The 18,103-nt window shown below is 43.6% G+C and overlaps 6 protein-coding genes across 6 annotated transcripts; 5 read left to right on the top strand and 1 right to left on the bottom strand.

The window, feature by feature from the left end:
* Nucleotides 1-518: 518 nt before the first annotated feature.
* Nucleotides 519-1,115, top strand: LACBIDRAFT_331900 (uncharacterized protein; the record flags this gene model as incomplete). The annotated part of the gene is made up of 2 exons (XM_001886361.1): nucleotides 519-918; nucleotides 1,090-1,115. The coding sequence occupies 2 exons, from the start codon at nucleotides 519-521 to the stop codon at nucleotides 1,113-1,115; spliced, it is 426 nt and encodes a 141-aa protein (XP_001886396.1).
* A 1,436-nt stretch (nucleotides 1,116-2,551) lies between these two features.
* LACBIDRAFT_331899 (uncharacterized protein) lies at nucleotides 2,552-4,333 on the top strand (the record flags this gene model as incomplete). Its single annotated transcript, XM_001886360.1, has 11 exons — nucleotides 2,552-2,604; nucleotides 2,882-2,883; nucleotides 2,972-3,066; nucleotides 3,139-3,300; nucleotides 3,348-3,352; nucleotides 3,377-3,408; nucleotides 3,510-3,719; nucleotides 3,820-3,979; nucleotides 4,038-4,074; nucleotides 4,195-4,258; nucleotides 4,323-4,333. 11 exons carry the CDS (start codon nucleotides 2,552-2,554, stop codon nucleotides 4,331-4,333), a joined length of 831 nt encoding a protein of 276 aa, XP_001886395.1.
* Nucleotides 4,334-5,356: 1,023 nt separating this feature from the next.
* On the bottom strand, nucleotides 5,357-6,363 carry LACBIDRAFT_331898 (uncharacterized protein; the record flags this gene model as incomplete). The annotated part of the gene is made up of 4 exons (XM_001886295.1): nucleotides 5,357-5,703; nucleotides 5,746-5,792; nucleotides 6,018-6,238; nucleotides 6,286-6,363. 4 exons carry the CDS (start codon nucleotides 6,361-6,363, stop codon nucleotides 5,357-5,359), a joined length of 693 nt encoding a protein of 230 aa, XP_001886330.1.
* A 2,090-nt stretch (nucleotides 6,364-8,453) lies between these two features.
* On the top strand, nucleotides 8,454-8,654 carry LACBIDRAFT_307763 (uncharacterized protein; the record flags this gene model as incomplete). Its single annotated transcript, XM_001886359.1, has 1 exon — nucleotides 8,454-8,654. The coding sequence occupies one exon, from the start codon at nucleotides 8,454-8,456 to the stop codon at nucleotides 8,652-8,654; it is 201 nt and encodes a 66-aa protein (XP_001886394.1).
* Nucleotides 8,655-10,728: 2,074 nt separating this feature from the next.
* Nucleotides 10,729-11,741, top strand: LACBIDRAFT_331897 (uncharacterized protein; the record flags this gene model as incomplete). The annotated part of the gene is made up of 3 exons (XM_001886358.1): nucleotides 10,729-11,016; nucleotides 11,227-11,264; nucleotides 11,432-11,741. The coding sequence occupies 3 exons, from the start codon at nucleotides 10,729-10,731 to the stop codon at nucleotides 11,739-11,741; spliced, it is 636 nt and encodes a 211-aa protein (XP_001886393.1).
* Nucleotides 11,742-13,226: 1,485 nt separating this feature from the next.
* LACBIDRAFT_331896 (uncharacterized protein) lies at nucleotides 13,227-14,063 on the top strand (the record flags this gene model as incomplete). Its single annotated transcript, XM_001886357.1, has 3 exons — nucleotides 13,227-13,487; nucleotides 13,687-13,741; nucleotides 13,945-14,063. 3 exons carry the CDS (start codon nucleotides 13,227-13,229, stop codon nucleotides 14,061-14,063), a joined length of 435 nt encoding a protein of 144 aa, XP_001886392.1.
* Between the last annotated feature and the right edge of the window lie 4,040 nt (nucleotides 14,064-18,103).

Raw genomic sequence — 18,103 nt, 5'->3', positions numbered from 1 at the left:
GTCATGTAACTTACATGGAGTTTGCATGACTAATAGTCAGTTGGCACTGGGTGACTGAAGTGATCAACTCCAGAAGCTGGCCCAGCACCAGAAAAGAAGCCAGCTGAGCCCAAACCTCAACAAAGTCAAGCAAAACCCGAGGCCGGCATGAGCAGTGGGAGAAAGAGGAGAGGTGACTCCTTGGACATCCGGCCGAGGAAGACCCACATCGTCAGCGCACAACACATTGAGGAAAGCAGCGATGAGGAGACGCCCACGCCGAAGCCCAATTCATGAAACTCGGGCAACACTGCCAAGCTGAGGTCGAAACAACAGCTGGTTGTCGAGATAACAGTAAAGCCCAGGTCCAAAGCGACACCTTGGGTTAGCCCAGAGACAGCTGCAAAGGCGGCACTGAAGGCCCAGGCATCAGCAGAGAAGCTTGAAAAGCAGAATGCGGCCATTAAAACGGGAGAATACAAGCTTGCCATTGAGCCCTGCATAGCCTGCAGTAAATGAAAGGACAAAGAGACCATCCCATGCACAGAGAGCACCAGCGGTGTGCTAAAGCCAAGAAATCGAAGGCTAAGAAGTCGGAACGAATGGCAGAGGGAGCTGAGGACAGGGGAGAGGAGGAAAGTGTGGTCGTCGTTCGAAGACCCAAGATGAAGGCAACGAAGCAGGACGTAGAAATGGCCAAGGTTTCTGAGGGAGAGTCGTTCGATTTCGAGTCTATAAAGGAGGAGGATTCAGAGATGGTGGACATGACCTTGGGTGTGGACGCCGAGGTCGGTACTTCTTCCCGACCTGACAAAGGCAAGGTGCAGGCAACTCCAGCCATCGTCATTGAACGACCAACACCAACACCCCCAGTTCAACCCAAGTTGAGTCTGGCCATGGATGAAATGCCCACTGTGCCCGATGTCGGCCAATCATCAGGTAAGAGTTTATCAAATCAGTTTTTCCTTACTAACCAGCCTAGTTTCCCTCATGCCCAACCTTGGGCAATCATCAGCAACAGGGTTCATAATTTAGAATTTTTATAGTTGACTTTTCCCAATTTTGAAGACTTACTTCATATATAAATTATGATGCTTGCTTTTTATGAAGATGCCAGTGATATTTTTATGAACTGAGGCTTGATCCTTTCATTCTTCACCATTATTAAAGAATGAGCTTCTACTGAAGTTCATGTAAGATATTACAGTGAATTTTGTTATAACAAAATTCTCCTAAATGACAGCTTTCTAACGCATATTTTTTCGTGGAAAATGGCAAAGAACTGACAAAGATAGATGGAGGGCTGGTCTGCACTGCTATACCCACGGATATATCCATACTGTGGCTTATCCAATCCATGGGTGGGAAAATCCACAGATCGGGTATGGATAATACCCAGATGTATCCATGACAGTCCCTAGTCCAAGGGGCTTGCCTCTGGCCAAGTGTGGTAAGTGCCACACCATAGATGCAGGTTAAAGTGTAAATTTATGTAAGTATCAAACAGGGAGTAAAAATGTGTACCAGAACTGAAATTAAACATGTGTACTGGGGGACAGCCTGCCCCTGGCAAGGCAGAGCCAAGCAAAGTGAGTGCTGTGTCCAGGTCTAAGTCTAACATTGATGATCCAGATGAAAGATGTACACAGAACTGGGATAAAAAATGTGTATCAGAATGGAGATTAAATATGTGTACTGGAAGTGGAATTAAACATGTGCACTGGAACCGGGATAAAACATGTGTACCAGGGGTCCAGGTGATAGGTGCAGAAGAAAAGTATGTACACCACAACTGGTAAATTTGTATCAGATAGTCCAAGGGCTTGCCTCTGGCAAGCTGGCAAAGTACAGCCACTATAGGTGCAGGTGTGTATTTTTAAAAATTCAAATCCAAATAAATTGTAAGTACCAAAACAGGGAGATATGTACCAGAACTGGACTTAAACATATCACAGTGTACTTGGGGGACAGCTGCCTCTGGCAAGGCATGGCCAAGTGAAGCGAGTGCCATACTATAAGTTCAGGTCTAAGTCTAACATCAATAATTCAGATGAAAGATGTTCACCAGAACTGAGACAAAAAATGTGCACCAGAATATGTGTACCAGGAAGTGGGATTAAATATGTGTAGATCAAACATGTGCACTGGAACTGGGATAAAAAATGTGAACCAAGACTGGGATTAAACATGTGTACCAGGGGGTCCAGGGGGCTTGCCCCCCGGCAAGCTGTGACCAGCACCAGAGGCATAATGTGCACCGTAGGTGTGGGTCTAAAGCTTGTATGGATAAAAAAGGGAATTTGCCTTATTTGGTAAGGCATAGTAAGATTCTTTTCCTCCACTAGGACCATTCTACTATATAAGGAGATAAGCTGACAAATAATCTCCTTATGTGGTTACCTCCTTGCCTCTGTCCTTCACTTGATAACACTCTGGATGTCCCTCACTTAGGGTGTGTCCATTTCAAAATATGAAAAGCAGCAATTCAACTTTTTGCTATTAAGACTGCCTTATTTGTGCTCCTTGTCATTTCTACCTCAATTGTTATCCTCAACTTTTGTGAAAAATAGCCATGCACTTATACATTATACTTGTAGCTTCCCCCATGTCCCTCCCTCCCTTTGAGTGTGTCTTTTTCAAAGTATGAGAATCAGCTATTCAATTTCCTTTTAGTAAAACCTACTCACTTGTGATCTTCTTAAACATTCTCCCAATTTCAGTGGTAAATAGTTTCCTGTATTAGTGGCCATTGCAGCTATACATTATATGTACTTGTAACTTCCCCTGTTTCTTTTTCAAAATGTGAGAGCCAGCCATTCAACTTTCTGTTTATAAAGGTAACTTGCTTATGATCTTTTAAAATATTATCTCAATTTCAGTAGTAAATACTTTTCTGTATTAGTCGTTAGTGCAAATGGCAGCATTTCAGAGTTACTGTCACCTTCTTCTTTATATATAAAGTTGGGGAAAACTGCTTATCTGTTGATCTCAGATGAGAATGAGGACCCAGATGAGGACAGGAATGAGGATGAGAGTGAGGAAGGCAGTGATGATTCCATCTATGTCCTCAATTCCCCAGCAATTAAGGTAGCATTTCTCCATTCTCTCTATCAACTGCATGAACTTAACACTACTTAAGCAAAACATACTGTTTCCAAGGTCAGTTCTTGCAAGGCATGGACTTTCTCTCAGCATGGGTTGAGTACCACCCATCTTCCATGGCCCAGGCCGAAAAGGCTGAAGGAACCCAAACACGCTGTGAAGAGGCTTGGATGGCTTCCATGGCCTTTCATAAGAACAGAAATGTGGTTTGCGAAACCAGTCAGTTTTGTTATTTTGCTTTCATTGTGAATTAAAGCCTTTTTCAGTGTGTGTGTGTATGTCAATGATTATTCAGTGATAATCTAACAATCACGTTACATGACGATAGTATGTAGACCAGGACTTTTTGTCGGTATGAGCTACCTAAACTACGTAACTGTCCCGCCATTTATGCCCACTTTCATGACTTTCTGTTTGTGTGTATGTAGACCCAGCATGCCCAGGTGTCAGCCAGCCCATGACATCAAACTGCTACTTCAAACACATCATGGACAAGTGGGTCAGGGCTGGGAAGGGCCTCTATGACTTTGTTACAAAGCATATGACCTCGGCTTTAAAACACCTGGGACATCAAGAATTTTTCAAACAATTTGGGCCACTCCAGTCACAGGCAGAGTTTGAACACCCAGATAGAGCAGGTGAGACGCTTGCCATAACCTGCCCTGGGTTTAACTCCGAAGTGCACTCCAAAGCTTGAATCTTTTCAATCCATCTGCAACTCTTATTAGCACCACCCAGTTCAAGACGAAGTGTTCGCCAAATTCTTAAAACAACTATTCAATGGTCCATTGCCACTAAGCCTGAAAGATCTGCACAATAAGCATTACAAAGTTGTGGCCAGAGATGTGTTTGCAGGCTCAATTCCCAATGACATCATCACCCTTGGGGCAGTGGCTATGTGTATACTCTCAAGCACTGCTCAACTTTGATTTGTTCTAATCAATTTCTGGGAACAGTGGCTCTATTGTGGAAGAAAACTTATTTTCTGAGATAGTAAGTCAGAGAAGCTGGATAACCCAGACAAGGCAACAAAGCTGGATATTAAGATCTGGGGAGAATTTGGATCATATATTATCCAATACATCTTCAATGCCATGAAGAAACAAGTTGCAGTTATACCTGGGGAAGGAGATTTCTGCTGTTTCAAGCAACAAATCTCTTCTTAGCCCTATGCCAGGTAAGCAACATTATGTCAAAAAGCATTTTATTGACTGAATACCATAAGGTGGCATGAAACTCAGCCATGGACTGAGATTTCCAATTCCCCTGCATACTATTTTGAATTCTGTGTGACACTTTTGAATACCTCCTTTCTTGAATTCTACACAAGATACACTGGCATGTATTTTGTGTATTTGCATTAAAGCTTGTCAAGTTTACAGAAAAGAGACAACCCCATCGAGTGATGCCTTGGCCCTCTCTGCTTCTAAGTCCTGCTCTGAAAGCTGATTGAAGAAATCTGTTGTGGTCTGAAACCCATAATCAACCCAACAGATGGTACCCCAAGTGATGTACTGTGTGAAGGAATAGTGTGTTTCTCCCTGCTAGATGGGAGTGTTGGAGTGTGTGACCATGGATGATGGGAGGAGAATTGTTGAGCCTGGCAGAAATTCTATCACCAGCTGAAGCTCCCAAAGAACTAAGTGGGCTTAGGGAGGTGAGGGCACAAAGGCTATAGGGCAGGTTGGTGTGGTCTTTGTGATGGTAGCAGACAGTTCACAGGCCAAAGTTGAAGCATCAGATGGCAAAGATGCTGTTATTGAAGGTTCAATGGAGGGTTTTTTCATGGTCCAGAAGCTGCTGGAGGTGGTCAGCATAATAGGAATAGAGACATGGTGCCCATGCTGCTAGGATGGCTGGAGCTTGTTAGACCTATGGGGCAGATCATGCTGAGAGGTATGTACTTGCCTGATTGATGGCTGGCAAGTTGATCCAAAGCTTTGTTCCTCAGAAGGGACTCCAAAGCCTCTGCCTCAGAAGCTTTGTGGCAAAGTACCCCTGGATGTGTTTGCCCCCCACTATAGGATATGTCAACATTCCTCACCAGGTACCTACCCTGACTGAGCTCCTGCAAAGGCCAGAGGATTGGTGCTGCCACAGAGGTCTTTATTGTCCTCCACTGATTCCTGCTGGAATCTGGACAATTCCCAGAATTCCGGAGGAATCAAATTTGGCAGAGGGCCCTGCCAAATTGATCAAACAATTCCACGGAATCACCCAGAAGGAATGCTCACAGAACAAGACAGAACAGAATTCCTGATGCCCAAATCAAGTGTCAGCATCCTTTAATCTGGTTTCTTCCAATATTCCAACACAGTTTGTAGTTGCATGCCGACTGGTCCTTCTTGGCCAGCACACGCTCAGCCTTCCTCTTTGCCTTGTGATTTTCTTTGCTCTGGTGCTTGGCATCCATTGTTTGGCTAGTTTGTGGAGGAGTTGCATCAGGGTTGCTGGCAATGAGAGGGGAAATGAATTCTGAGAAGCTGCTGGGGCCAAGGTGCTCAGGTATTTTGGGAAGTGGCAAAGGCATAAGTGTCAGAGAGTTACCTGGCATGGGGAGTGTGGACCAAGGGGAGTTGCTGCAGAAAATTGTGATGCCTTCTTTGTCAAACTCCAATCCATCTGGAAAAGTATGGAATCCATCCCCCATTTCATGGAATCTACCCCCCTTCCATGGAGTCCATATGGAATAACCCAGGGAGGGTAAAGTACTGTGTGGAGCTTTGATTTTGAGAGGCTCAGGAGCTGTAGGAATGCAAAAGGATGTCTATGCAGCTGGAAATCTCCTCAATGTAGTTGTCTGTCAAGCCAGCAACCTTATCCAGGTTAAATGTGTCAACATCAGGTAAAGCTTGGTCTGATGGTAGAAGAGCACAACCCTTCTTTTTTAGGTCCTCCTGCAAGAAGGCACTTTTCTCTGGTGTGAGTTTACATACAGAATCTTCATATCAAGTTTCCGCTGGGCACGAACCCATGCATTCAGGATCTGGACCAACCCAAATGCAATCTGAGCATCTTGATTAAATTTGTTATTTTTCTTGTCCTCATCAGAGACAGCCTTTACCAGAGTTGGCCTTATGCCTTTAAAGCGAAACTCCTTCAGTTCAGAGGTCATTGACCCAATGGTTGCAATTGCATTATTTCTTGTTGCCCAGACCTAATCTCTGGTAAGTTGAAATAAAGGAAAATGGAATAATCACCTACCTTAGCAAGTGTATCCTCTACATCAATGTCTGAGTGTTTACTCAGATCAATGAAATCACTATTACCAGATATCTTCATTGTGGCAATTGGTCAGAACTGCATAGCAATGGTTGGCTCAAACAAGGTAAGAATCTGGAAAGAGTCCAGTCATCAGTAGAAATACAAAAATACTGGTCAGTCTGCAATATCCAACAGATTATTAGATATTGCAAATATCACTCCCAGATAATATCCCCAAGCATTTTCATTTTCATGGAGACTTGTTCCAATATCTTTGCTAAATGTTTCGCAGGCAAGAGGGAGAGGAGATCTGAGCTTGGAAATATATGGATACTCCTTATGGGCTTTGTCAAGAATATATGTGATTCGTCTTGTCAAGGCATTAAGAATGGCACAAAATTTCCTTGGTCAGGTTGACTTGGTGGACCATTCTTCCGTGTTTTGACGAACCTCTGTGCAGTACTTCTGAAATGATTCTGCCCAATTGTCATGTTCTACACCATCAATGATTGTCTTGTCAGGATTTGCAAATGCGAAGGAACTCAGGTCCCAGGAAACCATAAAGTAATTGAGTGTCTGGACTGCTGTGTTCTTTGATGTCCAAAATTGATTTGATGTTCTGTGCAGCAGGGGGAAAGGCAGTGTATTTATAAGAATCCCTAGCAAGGTCCATAAAGATGGAAAGCCAACACAGAACAGTCAGCTGCCATTCAGTCAACTTGTTGAAGTTGATCAGCTTGAGTTTTTCGAACATAGGGATTGTTATCAGATCCACAAATATGAAAGAAGACGTGGGATTTTGACCACACATCTCAGTTAAGTTTGCATCTCATTGTCTGAACACTCGAGTTGAGCTTGCAGGAACATAAAACCTCTTTCCATTGTCATCCCACAAATGGATTTCAAGATCATGTAGAGAAAGTCTTGTGGTGTGTCAGGGAGGTGGAAATGGATGGGATTCCGGGAGTAATAGGTTTTTATCTTCTCCCTTCTTGGGTCTTGCATAACTTCATGAGTCTGCCAGATAATTAATATTCTCTCACCTGTATCAATCAGAATGGTGGCCCACTGACCAACATTCCAGAGTTCCACTTCCAATTGTGTAACTTTCTCTCTTGCCACAATAATGTTAGGGGTATCATGATCACTAGTAACCTTTGGCAGTTCAAACACCTCAATGCTTCTGGGATTGGGAATAAACCAAACACGAAAATGGTCACGCTCTACAAGCACCTCGACAACAAAATCAAGCGACATGCACAGGCTTATTGTGCTGCCTGGCGTGCTTTAGGAGTAGTGTTTAAAGGTTCAGTTCAGTCCGGTTTTTTGCCCCGAAAACGCGCAACCGTGGACCGCAACCGGTCAAGGACCAACCCAGATATTGAGGGAACCAAACCGAACCACCTAGGACCGGTCTTTTGCGGTCCATGATACCGGTTCAGACCGATCCAGACCGGTTTTTTTGCGTATAATTTATTATACCAATATAAACCATCCGTATCTCAACCATTATTACTCTGAAAAATAAACGGGTTATATAAAATAGTAAAGCATATAAATACCCATCATTCTACCAATTTTCAAGAGATTTAATGAAGATTTGACATAGCTATGACTGAAACCGAATTACATCTCATAGAGACTCAGGTAAAATATGGATTTGGTTATATCTTTCTCAATTCTTAACCGTTTTTGATGAAACAAAAACCCAATAAAAGGCAATAAACGTGGTTATAAGGCTATGTAACGCACGTGACCGTTTAACCGGTTGCAACCGATTAAAACCGGTCTTTGAACGGTTTTAAAAGATTTTCGAAATGAGGCAACCGGCAACTGGACCAACCCCAAATTGGGGCAACTGCAACCGAAAAAAAGACCGGACCATGGTCCGGTTCAGTTCGGTCCACCGGTTTTTTGCGGTCCTATGGACTGAACCTTTAAACACTATTTAGGAGTCCTTGACCTGAACAGCTCATGGTCTACCTTGCTGCATGAACTTAAGGACAAGGATATCTGTGGACCAGGAAAAGAGGTGAACAAGGCATCAAACAACTGGTACGAACCTTCCTGGATATGGCTTGCCACACATGACTGGATCCAACCAGACAGACCAGGAAGCCAAGTTCACCGACAGTATGTGTGTCAAATAGGCAAAGGCAAGGGCACATATGATGAGGTGGAAAGAAGAGTTTTTATTGGTTCAGGAAGAAATGAGGCATGTTATTGAATATCTCAACTGGAGGGCAGCATGGTGGCATGAATGGAGTTCCTTAAGAACTCACACTGATGCTACAGTATCAAGCAGGATCTCTGGTTACACTAATAAGCAAGCAGCTATATGTAGTCGCATTGCTGAGCAGTGTGCCTGATACTGGCTTCCATGTCTGGGAAGCAAAGGTATCACTCCATCAAGGGCTTCTCATTTTCCGACTGTATTGAACCTTCCTCTGGTTGTTCCACCAAGTTCAAATATAGATAATGAGGCTGAGGTAGACCTTGAAGTTGCTGAGAAGGATGATAGTGAGGATGAGATGTATCTGGATGATGCTGGATGAGGACTTTGACTTAGATGACTAGGCTTGTTTTGTAGATGTCTGGTATCATTGGTGAAAGTCCACTCAAACCACTCAAAAGCAAGAAATGGTTGGACTGGCTGGAATTTTGTGTCCATTAGACTTCTGCTGGACTTCCTCTGGATTTCCAATGGAAACAAAGGCAGGAGTAGAAAACTTACTAACTTGTTAGTCTGCTGGACTTCTGCTGGACTTCTGACAGACTTCTCAGAAAAAAAAAGGTACAGGAGAGTGTTGACTGTCCACTTTGCATTTTTTATTTACAAACAGAGTTTATATACATCACAAAAATCACTTTTGTTTTGGGAAAAGCTCACATGTTAGCCTTTTCTCAGGCTGTCACAGCACATCACAGGTGACCTCAGGGCACACCACAGGTAACCTCAGGGCACCCTGAGGTGCACTGGGATGCCCTGGCAAAGCCTGGCACACACTTGACTGATGAGCCCAGTGAAATAGATAATAATCAACATAAACTAAGCATAATTTAATATACAAGTTACACCTTACTAATATAATTGTGTTGAGACAATTACTGCACCTTGTGGTGTTGTTATTGCTTGCAATAAGCAATGGAAGCTGGGACAGAATTTGGAAACATACAACTTGGTTCATTGTTGATAGTACCACTATATTAATCACTGTGTTGGTGATTATATTTGTTGAAAATGGTGTAATCCTGCACCATTGAATGGATCAGCTCCAAACCTTGTTGTTGTTGAAAAAGACAAACATGGTCGATCATACTACAAGCAACCATTCAACACACAGGTAAGTTTGAGTTAAAGTGTGATGAAATACAAGAATTAATGAATTTTAAAACAGGCCTGTGAACAGTTAAATGCCTAGATAGGTGGATTTGAGTCTATCCTGAAGAGGATGACACAAGGCAATTTTGACTGGTTCTTGCATTCTATGTTGTTTTACCACAGCCAATATGTGATGGAAAAGCAGATGAAGAGACCATATATGGAAGAGGAGAAAGATGTTGACTCAGATTTTGAAGATGACACCTAAGGTAAGATAGTCACATGACCTTAGTTAAAAGTCATATGATCTGAACCTAGCTCTAGGCATCTGTAATAGTAAATTGTATAGTAGGAGTCCAGTAGGAGTTCAGTATGAATCCAGTATCTAGGCAATGTATTCACTTTCTGGTATTCTGTTAAAGTCCAGTAGGAGTCCAACAGGTGGAAAATGCCTTTTTTGGAAGAATTGTTGAAATCCAGTAGGAATCTTACTGGAGTCCTGGAGTATGATGTCCTGTGCATCCAATTTGAATACCTCATTCGCTGAAGCGCTCAATGCTTATGGCAATCACTTGCAGCTGTGGTTGAACATATCTCTCACCACTGTTCCTAGCAGACCTATCAGACACTGACTCTCACAAAATGTCAAGGCTGAAGGTTGAAGCTCAACATCCCTGTTCCTACCTTGGTGGTCGAAATGTGATGTGATGTTCTATGTTAACCTCTGATAAGGGGCCAGCCATGCACAGTCAGCAGAAACATTGCCTGTCACATGTGCTTTCAGCTTTCAAGTAAGTGCTCCAGATTTCTCATTGGCAAATGTTTTTCAGGACAAAATAAATGGTTTTTAATGATACTCTAATACCCCTTTGTAGATGATCCATAAAAAATGTACAAAAAAATGTTCAACCACCAACGTTGAAGGCATATTTACCATTTCATTTCCATATCAGGGCTGGACAAATTTGTTTTGTATGGTGACCTGCTGACCAGGTTGGGCAGTTCCAGAATAATAGAGCAAGACAAAACTTGATAGAATTGACAGAAAACCCACAGACCAACTGCAGGCTATAAATTAAATTTGGATAGAGAAAGTGTCAACACTGTCCAAATCTTTTACCATGGCACAACAACCACTTTGTCCATATACAACTACCACTGACATCAAACTCTCCCTTGCCGGCGTGTTTTCAATGCAATTCAACAGTTGTGGGCTTGAGGCCAACTATGCCCCTGCATGGATTGCTACTCTCCAAGGCACATGTGCCTTCTTGAATCGCCTCTCCATTGCAATGGAGCCATTCTTATCTGTTCCTGGGGGGATGATAAACAGACTGGAACTGGAATCGGGTCACAAGAATTTGGAGGAAAGAAAAATCACTCTGCAGAAATCAGCAAGCAACCCTCCAGTGGGTTCACATCATTCTGACAGGCTCCCTGTCCTGGCTAGTATGGCTCATTCAATGGAAGAGCTATCTACGCAAAAAAACACAGAGAGAGTTAGATAAGTTACAAGGAAAAATCAAGCAGAAAGAATTGAATAGTAGTGGGTTCTCTCTCTCTATTCCATTGAAGATATGCTGATGTTCACCTATTTATTCATATGATGTGTACTGTAGTTGATCAAGGGGCGTCCTTTGACTATGACTCTGGCATGGTGACTGTACAGGATTCTGATGCCAAGGATTCATGACCAGACATTGCAGTCGTACACCTTGTCAGAGGAACCATTCAACAACCTACTATTGAATATGTGCAGAGCAAAACAAAGGGAGTTGATGAGATTATGTGATTGAGGACTCTCTTGAGTCAATATGCTGCTAGGGTGGGAATCAAAATCATCCATCAATGTGTGCTCCTCATTGGCAAATTCAAGTGGTCACCTCCACATGCAGATGCTGATATTGTTGGGGTCACCGCCATTTTGGAGATCCTGACAGGAGATGTGCCAGATGCCGACAATGACAATCTTGGGAGGGCAAACACACAATGTGCTACTGCACAATACATTTTCTCATCTACCCTTCGGCTGTGGAGGTCATTGCCATGGCAAGCGCTGGTCCATTCTGGCAATGGGCCACTATCAGGTGAGAGGAGGTTCCTGAATATGAGTGGTTGGAGGGGGTTCCTCTGATGGATAAAAGGAATGAGAAGTTGTGGAACGACTTTGGATGTCAGTTTGGACCTAAGTCCTTCGTTCTGGCAACAGCACTATCCAATGCCGAAATCAACAAAATGTGTGACATCATGTTCAGGCTCATCAATGGATCTCATCAGGAGTATCCACCATTTCCAACTGATTTTAACTTTACCTTGATACCTGATGAACCAAAAGAACAATACCAATACCAGTAGCCTTGACTTCTCAGCTGTCGATATATCATGTACTTTCTTTCAGGCTTGTTTCAGGTGACTCCTTACTACATATATTCTCCTTACTATATTCTCTTTTCTGGACTCTTGTATTCTCATCTTTTCTATGCAGGAGATGCATTGGCATGGACATTGCTGAGTTGATCACTTTCCATCCAAAACCTGACTTAATCCCACTGAATAAGCAGTGTCATCACATGGTCCTCAGCTGCCTCTCGCTGCCTCCAACTCTCATGTAAAGTGACAAGTAGTCCTGGGGTTCGTTATCTGGTTGGTTGGAAGCCATTTTAACAAAAATATTTATTAGGTACTACAGAACATTGATTTTTACACAGTATGTAATTATGGCCTTTTACCTCTCAGTAGCAGTGTTGACACTACTTCCACCAAGCTTTATTTGAAGTAATGTAGGATGTAAACTGGCAATGCACAGTTGGAAAATTTATGTACCAGGTGCGGTGTGATTTCCCAGTCATCAGCGACAGTGTCAGTCACCTAGCATTTGACCACTCAATTTCAGGAGAGTAGACAGCTGCCAGTGAGTGTACCCTAAAATCCATGGTTCACATTGTGGGTCATGTTGTACTTCCCTGTCTGACATGGAAACTCACAAGTGTGCATGCTGACACATGGTGGTGGTGTTTATCCCATGTGGAGAAAAGTGCTTAAGCACTCAAGGTACATGCTTTTCACAGAATGTACTCATAAAGGTAATGCAAATGATAGACTCATACTTGTATCAAGTACTGACAGGGAAATGTTCAGCTAGATTGATTTCAAAGTTTGTTGAGTTCCACTGCTGCTCCAGGCAGCAAGAGATTGACAATAATATCGCCGATGTCATTACTCATCTCCACAAGGTATTTTGCCTATAGCGTGACTTTCTATTTATGCTACCTCTCATAACTCACATTCAACCAGGCCTTTCAGGAAAATCTTGCTCATCTCAGTCTCATGTAGAGCCTTTTGGATGATGATCTGGAGCTGAGCTGGACCCTTATGACTCCGATGTGCAAACCAAGAAGAAGGAAATGCCAGCACTCACTTTCGCCCACTGAGCAGCATGGGCAGATGGTGAAGCTGAGGCATCGGACAGTGACAGGGATGACAATGAGCTGTATTGTCTGCATCAACACAAATCGGTGGGCAAAGGTGTACAACATTAACCCCCTCCACCTGTTTCACCCATAACTTGCATGAAGATGAAAGTTAACATCCCAAATCAGTCCAACTGACAGTCAACAAGATGGACATCCCTGAATCAGTCCAACCAACAGTCAACAAGATGGACATTGATGATTCCCCTGTTGTCGAACCAGAACCCAGCGCCCCTTCATCACCACCTCCCCCTCCTTCAAACCCTCGATGCTCCATCTGTCTCCACTCCCAAAGCCCAGGCCCATCTTCTGCTTTCATCTCCAGTGTCCACACTGCTAACACCTTAGATGACATTGAGGAGGATGTTGAAAATGGTGATGACAAAATGCCTAGCAGGTCAAGTCCAATTGTGAGTCACCTAGTTCTCCCTCCACTTTGTTTCACAAACATTTCCACAGCTTTTTCACTTCCTTTGCAGCCAGTGCTGTTATCTGAAGCAATCAGAATGTGCATTTCCAAATGAAAAATAGCAATAAAATAGGGAAAAATCAGAAGAAAAATGGGGGATGGTGCTTACTGTTAGTGATGACATTGGGCACCATTTTCAGGGTCCAGGGCGCATTGCCAAATATGATAATGAGGTTGAAGGATTGCCATCATATTGTCAGTGCTGCAGCATTAGGTTTTGACATCATGCACAAGTTGTCTTTCACATTAGGAAAGGACATTCTAAGCCTTTCATATTGATACCTACTGTACTATCTTAAAACATAATTATAAGTTCATGTGGGATATGGCTGAAGGATTGATAGTGTTCGCAGGTCCGGTTCAGTCCGGTTTTTTGCCCTGAAAACAGGCAACTGCAGACCGCAACCGGTCTAGGACCAACCCAGATATTGAGGGAACTGAACCGGACCACCTAGGACCGGTCTTTTGCGGTCCATGGACCGCGTTCAAACCGATTCAGACTGGTCTTTTTGTGTAAAATTTGTCATACCAATATAAACCATTTGTATCTCAATTATTATTACTCTAAAAAATAAACTGGTTATATAACATAGTATAACATATAAATACCCATCATTCCACCAATTCTTAAGAAATTTAATGAATGCTTGACATAGCTATGACTGAAACCGAATTACACCTCCTTAAGACTTGGGCAAAATGTAATACAGCAACTGTAAATTATTTGATGCATACCATATATTGATAGATGGTGAGTATATTTTCATACTTAAAATTTCAATATCCAAAAATTGAATCAAGCAAAATGATGAAAGTTTGAGTGAGTTAGAATTAAAGTCATTCTGGTACAAGTTGCACAAACAAGTATTTGTGCCAAAATGGATTTAGTTATATCTTTCTCAGTTCTTAACCGTTTTTGATGAACTAAAATAGACGTGGTTACAAGGCTACGTAACACACGTGACCGTTTAACCGGTTGCAACTGATTTAAACTGGTCTTTGAACAGTTTTAAAAGATTTTTGAAATGAGGCCACCGGCAACCGGACCAACCCCAAATTTGGGCAACTGCAACCAAAAAAAAGACCAGACCATGGTCCGGTTCAGTTCGGTCCACCGGTTTTTTTCTGTCCTATGGACCGGACCTGTAAACATTAAGGATTGACATGACATGACACATTTTTGACATCATGACCAAGTTGGCTTTCATACTATCTGCTTTCACATTGATAGCTACTGCACAAGTATACATAGATGTCACTATAGTACCTGATGGATGTACCTAAGATATGGTATTCATGTGTGGCCCAATGGGTATTCATCAGACCTCGTCATTGCCATAATCAAGGGTAAAAGGTTGGGCAACATGTGCTTAAAAGGACATGATTATTGCTATAATCAATGGTACCATAGGTACCCAAAATATAATCTACTGATAGCCAAAAGTTGGGCCCATGTGACCAGTGCACTTTTGAAAGATCTGGATACATTCCTCTGAACAGCTAATATGGAGACCTTGTAGAAGACACAGGCACAAGTATTAATCAATGAAAAGCAGGGACACAACTATGGCACAACATGATCCATCTCCCAATACTTTGTAGAAGATGTGGTGTGAGTATTCATAAATGTAAGTCACAAACTACCGACCTGCATCCATTCCATCCAACAGATCCAAGCTTTTGTGATCTCTGAATACATTGTAGAAGATGTGGGGGGAAGTGTTAATCAATGTTATACATCTTCAAATACTTGCTAGAAGGAACGGGTGCAAGTATTAATTAACGAAAGGAAAGACGCTGCCACAAGTATTGAAAAATGTGATGGATCTCCGGATACTTTGTAGAAGCTGCAGGCACAAGTATTCATAAATGTGATGGATCTCCGGATACCTTGTAGAAGCCAAAGGCGCAAGTATTCATAAATGTAATTAAAAAACTAAGGCCCATCATCCATTCCATCTGACACCTTAAGTACAGCTCCTGAACTCACACCCTTGGATTGAAGTTGAACAGCCTTTTTCTTGAGGCTGATCATAAAGTCCAACTGTTCAAGTTGGTCCTCCACATGAGAGCAGATCTGCAGCAAAATGTCCTGAGCCCTCACCGCTTCCTCGTATTCCTGAGTTGAGGGATCTTGATGTTGAGCTGGAGAATCTCCTCACGTGCTCTCTTTAACTTGAAATGCTGGTCCATTAAAATGCGAGAGGCCGGTTTGGCCCATACTTTAAGGCAGACATCCGAGCGCGTATCTGAAAGCAAGTCGAAGTCAGCCAGGAATGCATACTCAACGACGTCATCTCATGACAAAGGCGGTCATGGGGGGACCAGAGCTTGGGCGGCAACATTGTAATCGTAGAGCGCAGTGCGTACAGCCTGCAAACGTGCCTTGATGGCATTTCCGATGTGCTTCGAAAGCTTATACCCTGTCAGCTCAAATTAGATAGATGTATAGTCAAAAGAAAAAAACACACCGGTTTGTGACATGTTCATCTTGGTCAGTTCGAACATCCTCGCGACGATTAGGCCTTCAAGGGCATCGAGGCACCTCTGATACCTCCGCCTGCCCACCATCACTACGGCCTGCTTCCATTCCACGTTGAGTAAGCAGCAAGGAGAAGAAGGGCCAGGCAACGTACTAAGGTTTTGGTAGGTTTCGTTTTGATCCATGTGCTTGGCAAACTCGACGATCTTTTGTTTCTGATGGAATACAATTGCATGGCGAATGGAGGAGGCGAGGGCATTCGATTTGGAGAAAAAACGCTCACCGCCCTTGAGATCCTTGAGGCCCAAGCCCTCGATATAGGTGGCCAGGAAGAGAAGTTGGCAAAGGCAGTTGTGGGCATGCCCATGGAAGCTGCCAACCAATGCCCGGTATCTAAGTTCTTGGGCACGACGTCTGAGAGGGCTGTGTGCCAGCGTGATTCTGAACTTGCAGCCAATCCGCCCCCAATCTTCGGCCCAAAAGTGTTGAGCAAAGCTTTCATGGTTCCTAGAGGGTATTTGGAACTGTGGACGGTGATTAATTAGCAGTGAATGGGAAGGAACAAGAAATGGGATGGGAAAGACTTACAGCTTGCCACTCACTACCATGTCAATGATGACCAGGACAAAGCCATGGCGACAGAACAATAGAAATCCCCCTGTCTCATCATATATGCCCTTGGTTCTCTTCTTCGAAGCTTCATTGGCCATGTTGGTCCAGCGATCTTCGCATGGAGTAGTTTCGTCGACCTTGGGAGGCTAAAACAAAGTACTCAGCAAAAAAAAAAAAAAAGAGAAGCAAGTAAAATAGATGTAGAACGCACCACCTTGTCGCCTTGGTATTTAATCCACTGCAGCACGATGTCTCTTTCCCAAAGATCAACAGTCTCTCGGTGGGTGCCATGAAGATCACAAAGTGCCTCGACGAAGGCGTGGATTGAAAGATGGGGGCATCGAAGGCTGGCATTGCGGTATAGCTCGAGGATGCGAATGGTCACGCCAACGGTCGGCAAATGTGGGGCACAGGGGATAAGACCCTCACAAATGAAGGCGGCAGACATGCTTGCATCACCTTGTCGTAAAGCCACATCCCTTTGGCCGGAGGCTTAGAAAGCATTAGAATTGGGGGAGAAGGTGATTAGATAGAATGTACCGAAAGTATCTAACACCTTTACAACATATTTGTCTTGATATTCATGGGAGGACGGAGAAGGGTCGTTGTTCGCCAAAGCAGCGTCTCTGAGGGACGAAAACCACTGGAGGTAGGCATCAGTCATGCCTTCCATCATCGTCATCGTCATCCGTGGTGTGGACAGGTCATCCCGTCGTTGTCATCATCCTTGGCGTGGCCTGGATGTCATTTGTGGGTGCTGGGGTGTTCTTTTGTGTCGGCTGGGTGTTGTTTTGTGTCTGCAGGCATTGTTTTGTATCTGTTGGGCACTGTTTTGTGTCTGCTGGCAGTGTACGTGGGCGCTGGGCGTCGTTTCGTGGGCGGGGTGTGGTTTTTGTGGGTGCTGGGGTGTTTTTGTGGGTGTTGCGGCATTTTTGTGGGTTCTGGCATTCATTGTTTTGTGAAGTGGCGTCGCCATGTTGTTGTTGAAGGGTGTCATGGTTGATGTTGGTGGTTGTGGTGAGGTCTTATCAGTGCCCCCCTAATTCCTGCAACAATCCAGTCATTCCAGTGGATTCCAGAGGAATGAAATTTGGCAGGGAGGCCTGCCATTTTCATCATTCTGGCGCCTTACCATTCCAGTGAAATTTGGGCATTCCGGAATGCAACGGAATCTGGTCCTTTGTTTGTTTGTTTTACTTCTGTTACCAAACAAAGGCAACATTACCAAACACATTCAATACCATCCATTCCTTTCCACCACCACCAACCATCCTCTTCCCCACCCCCACGACAGCCATGATAAACCGACAACGCCACGCCACCACGATCCCACATGACCCCACAACAGTGACGACCACCCAGCAATGAACAGCAACGACCACTGCCTGTGATGTGGCAGCCAAACAGATGACAACAACAACACCACCACTATCCACGAGCACCCACCACCATCAAACTCCACA

Source organism: Laccaria bicolor, genomic scaffold (assembly GCF_000143565.1).
Source record: "Laccaria bicolor S238N-H82 LACBIscaffold_37 genomic scaffold, whole genome shotgun sequence".
Lineage (NCBI taxonomy): Eukaryota > Fungi > Basidiomycota > Agaricomycetes > Agaricales > Hydnangiaceae > Laccaria > Laccaria bicolor.
Note: the sequence above shows the minus strand (reverse complement) of the source record. Positions and strands in the feature narration are given on the sequence as shown.